Raw genomic sequence first — 9,658 nt, 5'->3', positions numbered from 1 at the left:
AATAATATTATCATGTCTTTGCAAATTTATCCTCCATGCACTCTACCGTTCTCAGTGGATGAGCATATATTTTTTGTAGTCATTTCCTGAGTTTTCATTAACCCATATTACATTTAGCCATGGGAGTGAATCGTAGGCATCCTTGTGTTCTTGATAAGATATGTGAATGTACTATGATTTTTTCCTTTGTAAGATGGGGATTCATGCTTAAATAGTATATATATATATATATATATATATATATATATATATATATATATATATATATATATATATATATATATTTATTGTTGCCTTCTTATACATAGAGAGAAAACCAGAAGTTTAAGGTTCCTCATATTGAAGTGAGGCTTCTATTGCATGGCAATTACAACATAGAAACTCTTAGCAAAGCTGAGACGGGTTGCAAGGAGAAAGAGAACATGTTTTCAAAAAAATTGAATTTCATCAAAAAGTGTGCATGCTCTGGCTGCTAATTTATTCAGTACTATTATGTGCTATGTGCCATACAATTGTACCTTTGGAAACTTTTCTTGAAAATGAATTTGGTGATATTTTGTTGTAACACATACTCCCATGTTTAGCTGATGAAATTGATGGCTGAAGTAGGATTTCGAAATGCACGCATGCCATTTAAATTAGGATGGATGAAGAGTATTAATTTTTATCCAAGTTGGATGGAGAAGATATCTGTCAAAGTTGGGTGGAAAAGAGGCCCTATGTTTCTCCATTGTAGAACACAAAGCAATAGTATGAAGGTAGACTTCGTAAGTTGAGTCATGGTGGTTTGAATACGAGCCACATGGATTTTGTTATATTATCAAGTACAAGATGATATTTGTGGCAACACATTTATAAGCCACATGAGCAATGTTGTTAATTACATTGATTTTTTACTAAGCCGTAGCAACGCACGGGCGTTTAACTAGTATAAATATAAAGGGGAAAGAAATAGGAAAAACAAACAGAAGGCAAAGAAAAGCAAAAGCTACTATAAAATAGAAAAATGAACAAGAATTAAATAACCAAAAAGATTAAAAAATAGCTTATGTCAGTGCATGGCCAAGCAGCCCTTATACACAGAGCCGAAAAAGAAGAACGGTTTAGGGCGAGCAGCAGAGAGTCCCTACACACAAAACCAAGACTTACCGGTATAGGTGGTCCAGCCCACTAGAGCGCTACATGTAGGCGAGCGCTATATATCGCTCGCAATGAGCCATTGAGCGATATATAACAATCACAGAGTTTGATGTGGTCGTGAAATGTCGCGTGTCGGCCCAAACGGCAGTTTCTTGTCTGGAGAACTGCGCCATGATTAGAGGCTCCGTAATGATGCAACACAACCTCTAAGCACCATCAATCATAAGCATGATTTGCTACAAAAATAACACATAAGTATGATTTCCACCGATTTCCTCAATCACAATGATGACACAATTCTCGAACGGAGGCACTGTTTTTCTTTTTTCTTTTTTTGCGAGGGAATGGAGGCATATTTAGCATGTACCTACAAGTGGAGATAATATGCACACTGGTGCATTATGCTTGGCAACAGTGAACAAGATATTCATATCTAAACACCACAAGAACAAATGACAGTGAAGGTGACCATACAACTTTTTCCCAGGAAAAACAACTTGCAAGCAAACAGTCATGCAGCTGATATATTGTATAATCAGCAGATCACCCACGAAATGCTAGAGAACAGAATTAGTAAAAACTTTTACTCAGATCTCTCTACATAGTGCAAAACCAGCACTCATCCCTGAATATTGTTGAGCTGGAACAAAAAACAAAATGCGGTGAACGATGACACATATTTACATCTGCCTGATCATCGTAAATGTCAAGTCATCCTGGGCTACTGCTCAAAAAAAAAAATCTCTAGAACACCCACTTAAGGGAAAGCGTTGCGCATTATCATCACCACCTGATGTAACAACTGAAGTTACTACCTGCCCACCACTGAGTTAGAAACACTGATTCTGTGAAGCTATCTTCATTCCTCATCGGGCAGAAGTGTGCAGGACAGCTTGCTTGACTGCATCAGCATTGACTGGCTATTGCCGAAGCAGCTCTTGACACGTAGACTAGCAACTCTTTCTGCGAAGGAAAGGCTCATTAGCTTACTCCTCTTTTTTGAATCATCTCCACTCTTGCTTTGTGTGCCCTGAACCGAGTAACTGACCTGTTGCTTTCTTTCTTTGGTAACTGCTTCTCTGTTTTGTTCGAGTTCAGCAAGTGCAGGTCTGTTCAATGCTTTATCAGAGGTAACCGAAATTTCATCAGCATCAAAGCTAAATGACACCTTCTTTGCTATAGTGGAACTCCTTGGGGATGGGAGATGTGAGTGTCCATCAAACTGGAGGGTTGACATGCGTTTGCATCCCCTGCCCTGCATGCTTGATTGCCTCTCTTTCATGAAATGAGCAATGGCACTGTTTTGACTTGTTTCGCATAGAGAATGGAAGCTTTGGCTCAACACAGGTGCAGGATACATGTCATCCTCATTGTGCTTGACATTGAAAGGTTCAGGACCTTGATCTTCATTGATGATGCTGCCTGGTAATGCTAAATATAAGCCTGCAGGTCCCAGTAGATCTGAAGGGACTGCATCACTGTCAGACTTATAATCATCTAGATCAAGTGGTATAAAATCAGCATTTGGTTCCAAGACTTGCGCTTTGATATCTGGCGCTTTGAAGATCATAGACTTGATATGAGGGTGCAAAGAAGATTCATGGTTATAAGCAGCATGCTTGGCATTTTTTTTGCCATACATGAAGGGAGTGCGTGGTGCGGAGATTCTGTTGTTGCATAGCATAGAAGATGAACGGTTAGGGAAGGCATTGCCACCAGTGTGTAAACTGGACTCTAGTCCAGCACGAGCCAGAGAGACATTGTAGTCCGATATAACTCTTGATTTTGGTTTCTTGTAAGGCTCCAGACTGATCCTCTTTGAAGAAAACAGGTGTACAAGATTTAAAACCTATACTAGGAAAAACATCAGATCAGCAGCAAGCAAAGTTTTAAAGAGTAAAGGCACTAAATAAGTCACATCACAAACATGAAATAGCAAACCTTCTGGTATGATAATACCAAAGAAAGACATTTGGGGTTGAGGTCGCAAACCTGCTGGTATGATATACCAAAGAAAGACATTTGGGGTTGAAGTCCTTTGATTTCATCAGAAAATTCAGCTTCCATCAGGGGCTTACAGAACCAAACTCTTCTGAAACGAACCTGATTTCAATGACAAGGTAGAACCACATAAGAAACTTTCTCAGCATTATTCCACATGGTTAAGGAAAAAAGGAGCCGCAAGCAAGCAAAACGAAATTTCTAAAAATATTAATAGGTAGGTAATCATGGGGAAATTAATTGGAACCTAAGAGAGACCAAAACCTGATAACCTAGACTGATAAAATCCCAAGAATAAATCAAAACCAACAGCATACTTGCCTGGGCTGGTCTGGGCTTCCGTGATGAACGAAATGCATTAGGAAGGATATTCAGTGCTCCATCTGAAGTTGCCTCAAACACGCCAGAAAGTTTTTTCTCCTCACGCTCAAACACAAAGAGAAGCATACCAGCTCTGATCTTCCTTATGAATGATGTAGCATAATCAGGAAGGGCAAAAAGTTTCTGCTTGAAGCTCTCCAGCTTAGTCACATGATTGCAGAGGATAATAGCACCACCATATACACCAGGTATGCTGAATATGTCCAATTTGTGGTGTGGCAGATTCCTTTTAAACAAAAGAAAGAGACCATGTGAAAATTCACTCTTGAGATACCCAATACATTCAGAAAACACATGCAGTTGTTAAACACCTAGCAGCACAGGTGGGAGAAAAGAACTGAGTCAGTGACTGAACATTTATACAGCATTGCAACTTAATAACTCAAATTAAAGATGATCCAGCTCTAGGTCCAAAGGCTCAGTGACAAGATAAAATAAAGGAGAGTAAAGAAGGTTGCAGTGCTAACAATATATAGTTAGCTTTCCTCCTGCCGAAGGAGCCTGACAAAGACCAAGAATGCCTGTAGCCTTGTAGAACAGACATAACAAGTACATACAGGTGTTCCATGAAACTGAGACAAATGCAATGCAAAGAACAATAACAAATGGTGTGCTAGTACAGTTTTTCCAGTGGGGCTGGGAATGATTATGCATGATCCGGATAACAACAGCGGATTATTGAATAGAGGGATCAAACATCCCTGATCCTGCTGTTCCTTCTCTTCTACACCGCTACCTACCATTACCACATTTAGCAAGAAACTGAATTAGCCCCCAAAGTCTCCCCAAACAGAAAACGATCACCACACGTTTGCCTCCATTGGGAAATGCTACCCACTTTTCTCCACCTACAAGTCTAGAACAGGCGAGCAAAACCTGGGCGGAGCATCACAGCAAGCAGGCACAAAAATCACCTAGAAATCAGACTAGTAACATAATCTTAGAACGCATTAGATCGAATCGAGGACCAAGAACAGGTAGGTGAGCGGGGCCGTCACCTGTCGCCGTACCAAGCGCGGTGGTGAAACCCTCCTCTGCCCCTCCCGCCCCTCCCCCTCCAGGACCCGCGGCTCCCCGCCGAGACCAGCGGCCTCGACCCCTTCCCCTCGAACGCGCCGCCGTCCTCCCACCCGGTCCCGTCGCCCTCCTCCTCCTCCGCTTCCGAGCCTTCTCCGCCGATCTCCCCGTCCTCTGTCGCCTCCTCCACCTCCGCACCCGCACCCACCTCCATCTCCACCCCGGCGTGACCCACGGCCGCAACTCGCTCCTTCCGTCCCCTCTCCGCCGCCTCCGCCTCCATCTCCTTCCCCTCCGGTGTGTGTGTGCGTGTGCTGGTGCGCGCGTCCGAAAGCCGCTGCTTTGCGTTGTGGAGCTGTGGTTTTGTCTTTAACGAGAGGAAAGGATATAAGGAATGGTCAGTTAGCAGGCCAAATGGAGATGATATCTTTCTAATGGCCTAAAAAGGCCCAATGAGAAGCAGGTTACATATGGCCCAGGTACGAGGAGGCCCGGACGGGTTCCCAGCCCAGTTCTTTCAAAAACATTGGGACATTTGCGGCGAAGCATCACTAAGTTTTTGTTCGGTTAATCCTCTGCCCAAGAGGATTGGAGGGGATTGGCAAGGATTGGTTCGTATTTTGACTTAGAAGAGGTTTAAATCCTCCTCAAACCCCTTCAATCCATTCGGATTCACACGCAACCGAAAAAGTCCTAAGGTGGTTTTGAGTATATTTCCCTCCAAAAAAGGTGGTTTTGAGTATATAGTTGAAGGAAAAGAAAATGCACAAGAAAGTAATAGAACCACTCTTGTCCTTATACCACAGGTAAAAAGTTCATTGATGGTTACTCAATTTTGACCTATAAGCCTATGCAATGTTCTTTATAAGTTGACGTCAAAGGTGATAGCAAATCGTCTGAAGATTGTGCTACCTGAGATCATCTCTGAGGAGCAGTCCGCCTTTGTTCCTGGATGTCTTATCACAGACAACATCATTGTTGCATATGAGTGTTTGCATTTCATGAAGAGAAATAAGGCCCAAAAGTATAGACATTGTGCGTTGAAACTGGACATGATGAAAACCTATGACAGGATGGAATGGGGTTATTTGAGAGCTATAATGTTGAAACTGGGGTTCACATGGAGATTGGTGGATATAATAATGGACATGGTAATCTAAGTCTCTTTTTCTATCTTGTTTAGTGGTCAAAAGCTGGATGAATTCCAACCAACACGTGGTATCCGTCAGGGGAATCCGATTTCACCTTACCTCATTTTGCTAGCAGCAAAGGGCCTTCTGTGCCTTTTGAAATCCAAAGTTCAGTCATCCAATTTAAGCGGACTTCAAGTGGCCACATCGGCACCACCGGTAAACCATTTGTTGTTTGTGGATGACAACCTACTGTGTTTTAAAGCAACTAATGAGGGAGCTGAAGAGGTGTCTTTCCTGTTGAAAACATATGCTCAAGCATCTCGTCGGAGAGTAAATAGGGATAAATCTTCTATCTTCTTCAGTAAGGGTTGTCCTAAGGTGGTAAGAGGAGCCATAAAAAACATTTTACATGTACCAAACGAGCATTTGAATGAGAAATATCTTGGTATGCCATCGGATGTAGGCACCTCAAAAATGGATCATTACGTCAAGGATAGGCTATGGAGCAAAATTCAATGATGGATGGAGAAAATGTTGTGAGCAGCTGGGAAGGATGTTTTAATAAAAAATGTGGCCCAAGCAATACTTGTGTATTCTATGTCTTGTTTCAAGCTACCTAGAGGGTTATGTGAGAAGTTGACGTCCATGATCAAAACTTTCTGGTGGGGCAGTAAAAAAGGCCAGCGCAAACCTTATTGGGTCTCTTGGGACACCATGAGAATGCCTAAACATATATGGGAGGTTTAGATTTTCGAGACTTTGAAATCTTCAATCTAGCTCTTCTGGTCAGGCGGGCATGGCATATACTTGAAAACCCAGACTCTTTGAGTGCTAGGATTTTAAAGGCAGTATATTACCCCAACACAGAATTTCTGTCAGTTGAATTGGGCAATCATCCATCTCAGATCTAGAGATCAGTCATTGAAGGTGGCACTTATCAGGAGTATGCGGACGGGTCCCAAAACAAATATTTGGGATATGAATTGGATCCCGAGAGCAGAAAACATGCGTCCAATCATATCACTGATTACCTGGCCGCCTCAATTGGTCTCTGAGTTATTGGACCAGGGTAACGCAAGGTGGGATGCACAGCTTGTTGAGCAAATTTACTTGCCATATGATATAGCCGCTATCTTGCCGATTCCAGTGTGCACCCGAACCATAGAGGACTTCTCGGCATGAAATTTTGAAAAGAATGGTGTTTTATCTGCCCTTTTGCATATAGGATGATCATGGCTATCAAGAAAACATCGAGAAGATTGGCCAGAAAATCGCGTTGGGCCCTCAAATAGCTGTAAAATTGAAAAAACATGGACTACATTTGGGAAAACTACTATACCAGCAATGTGACGCCCCCGATTCAATAATACACTAATCATACACGCAAATGTGTACGATCAAGATCAAGGACTCACGGGAAGATATCACAACACAACTCTAGACACAAATTAAAATAATACAAGCTTTATATTACAAGCCAGGGGCCTCAAGGGCTCGAATACATGAGCTCGAATACACAAGAGTCAGCGGAAGCAACAATATCTGAGTACAGACATAAGTTAAACAAGTTTTGCCTTAAGAAGGCTAGCACAAAAGCAACATTGATCGAAAAGGCAAGGCCTCCTGCCCGGGAGCCTCCTAACTACTCCAGGTCGTCAGCGGCCATCACGTAGTAGTAGACACCCTCGGGGTAGTAGTATTCATTAATGGTGTCATTTGGCTCCTGGGATCCGTCATCTGTTCGCAACAACCGGGTATAGGGGAAAAAGAGGTAGCAAAGCAACCGTGAGTACTCATCCAAAGTACTCGCAAGACTTACATCAGATCTAAACTAAGTATGCATATGTATCAAAGGAAATGGGCTATATCTATGGACTAAACTGCAGAATGCCAGAAGAGAAGGGGAAAACCTAGCCTATCGAAGACTAGCATCTTCAACCATCTTGTAGCATATAGAAGAGTACAGATCAACATAATGTAAAGTAGTAGTAGTGTTATCAACCTCGGCCAGAGATCCTTTCTCAATTCCCTGCGAGAAAGCAATCCCAGAGCCATACTATCCATTTCTCATCTCAAGTATCCAGTTCTACTTGTAACGATCGGGATACAACTCCAAGTGTCCGTTACCGTAGGACAGGCTATCGATAGATGTTTTCTTCCCTGCAGGGGTGCACCAACTTACCCACCATGCTCGATTAACTCCGGCCAGACACACTTTCCTGGGTCATGCCCGTCCTCGGCCAAACAATACGCCGCAACCCGACCTAGGCTTAATAGAGAGGTCAGCACGCCGGATAAACCTATGCCCCCAGGGGTCTTGGGCCATCGCCCTAGGAACTCCTGCATGTTGCGTGGGCGGCCGGTGAGCAGACCTAGCTACCTCCTTAAAAAAGGCAGGTGCTTACCAGTCCAACCCGGCGCGCGCCGCTCGGTCGCTGACGTCTAATAAGCTTCGGCTGATGTATACGACACAGAACACCCATACTATGCCCACGTGATGGTAAGTGCTATCAGGCCAGAGGCCCCTCGGATCAAATATCCAAACCTTAGTGTGTTGGTAGTGCGGTCACGAGTAGAGACTCACGAAAGATGTGACCCCGTCGCCCTGTCTCGAGTACTTGCGGCAAGGGCTAAGAATGCCCGGCCACGCCTCGTAAGTATCTCATGGGCACCTGTTGGAAATATGCCCTAGAGGCAATAATAAATTAGTTATTATTATATATTTCATTGTTCATGATAATCGTTTATTATCCATGCTAGAATTGTATTGATAGGAAACTCAGATACATGTGTGGATACATAGACAACACCATGTCCCTAGTAAGCCTCTAGTTGACTAGCTCGTTGATCAATAGATGGTTACGGTTTCCTGACCATGGACATTGGATGTCGTTGATAACGGGATCACATCATTAGGAGAATGATGTGATGGACAAGACCCAATCCTAAGCCTAGCACAAAGATCGTGTAGTTCGTATGCTAAAGCTTTTCTAATGTCAAGTATCATTTCCTTAGACCATGAGATTGTGCAACTCCCGGATACCGTAGGAGTGCTTTGGGTGTGCCAAACATCACAACATAACTGCGTGGCTATAAAGGTACACTACAAGTATCTCTGAAAGTGTCTGTTGGGTTGGCACGAATCGAGACTGGGATTTGTCACTCCGTGTAAACGGAGAGGTATCTCTAGGCCCACTCGGTAGGACATCATCATAATGTGCACAATGTGATCAAGGAGTTGATCACGGGATGATGTGTTACGAAACGAGTAAAGAGACTTGCCGGTAACGAGATTGAACAAGGTATCGGGATATCGACGATCGAATCTCGGGCAAGTATCGTACCGCTAGACAAAGGGAATTGAATACGGGGTTGATTGAATCCTTGACATCGTGGTTCATCCGATGAGATCATCGTGGAACATGTGGGAGCCAACATGGGTATCCAGATCCCGCTATTGGTTATTGGGCGGAGAGTTGTCTCGGTCATGTCTGCATGGTTCCCGAACCCGTAGGGTCTACACACTTAAGGTTCGATGACGCTAGGGTTATAGGGAATAGATATACATGGTTACCGAATGTTGTTCGGAGTCCCGGATGAGATCCCGGACGTCACGAGGAGTTCCGGAATGGTCCGGAGGTAAAGATTTATATATGGGAAGTCCTGTTTTGGTCGCCGGAAAAGTTTCGGGTTTTATCGGTAATGTACCGGGACCACCGAGAGGGTCCCGGTGGTCCACCAAGTGGGGCCACCAGCCCCGGAGGGCTGCATGGGCCAAGTGTGGGAGGGGACCAGCCCCAGGTGGGCTGGTGCGCCCCCCCCACAAGGGTCCAAGGCGCCTAGGGTTTGGGGAGGGGGCGCCTCCACCTAGCTTGGGGGGCAAGTTTCCCCTCTCCCCCCTTGGCCGCCACCCTAGATGGGTTTGGGGCTGCCGCACCCCTTGGGGTGGAAACCCTAAAGGGGGCGCACCCCCTCCCTCTCCCCTA

The 9,658-nt window shown here is 44.1% G+C and overlaps 1 protein-coding gene across 1 annotated transcript; it reads right to left on the bottom strand.

Moving 5' to 3' along the window:
• Positions 1–1,710: 1,710 nt before the first annotated feature.
• On the bottom strand, positions 1,711–4,837 carry LOC119330325. The gene is made up of 4 exons (XM_037603429.1): positions 4,521–4,837; positions 3,463–3,748; positions 3,133–3,243; positions 1,711–2,989 (listed from the first exon to the last, which is right to left on the bottom strand). The coding sequence occupies exons 1-4, from the start codon at positions 4,820–4,822 to the stop codon at positions 2,000–2,002; spliced, it is 1,689 nt and encodes a 562-aa protein (XP_037459326.1). The 5' UTR covers positions 4,823–4,837; the 3' UTR covers positions 1,711–1,999.
• Positions 4,838–9,658: the final 4,821 nt, after the last annotated feature.

This window comes from Triticum dicoccoides, chromosome 7A (genome assembly GCF_002162155.2).
Source record: "Triticum dicoccoides isolate Atlit2015 ecotype Zavitan chromosome 7A, WEW_v2.0, whole genome shotgun sequence".
NCBI classification, from domain to species: domain Eukaryota; kingdom Viridiplantae; phylum Streptophyta; class Magnoliopsida; order Poales; family Poaceae; genus Triticum; species Triticum dicoccoides.
The sequence above is the reverse complement of the archived record's forward strand: the minus strand, read 5'-3'. Positions and strand labels throughout refer to the sequence as shown.

Excerpts from the sequence above, each read along its gene's own strand:
- LOC119330325 (XM_037603429.1), bottom strand. The coding sequence starts at position 4,822 with ATGGAGGCGGAGGCGGCGGAGAGGGGACGGAAGGAGCGAGTTGCGGCC. Across the intron at positions 3,244-3,462 it reads GGAAGCCCAGACCAGCCCAG|GTTCGTTTCAGAAGAGTTTG; the intron begins GCAAGTATGCTG and ends CATTGAAATCAG. Across the intron at positions 2,990-3,132 it reads TTGGTATATCATACCAGCAG|GTTTTAAATCTTGTACACCT; the intron begins GTTTGCGACCTC and ends TTCCTAGTATAG.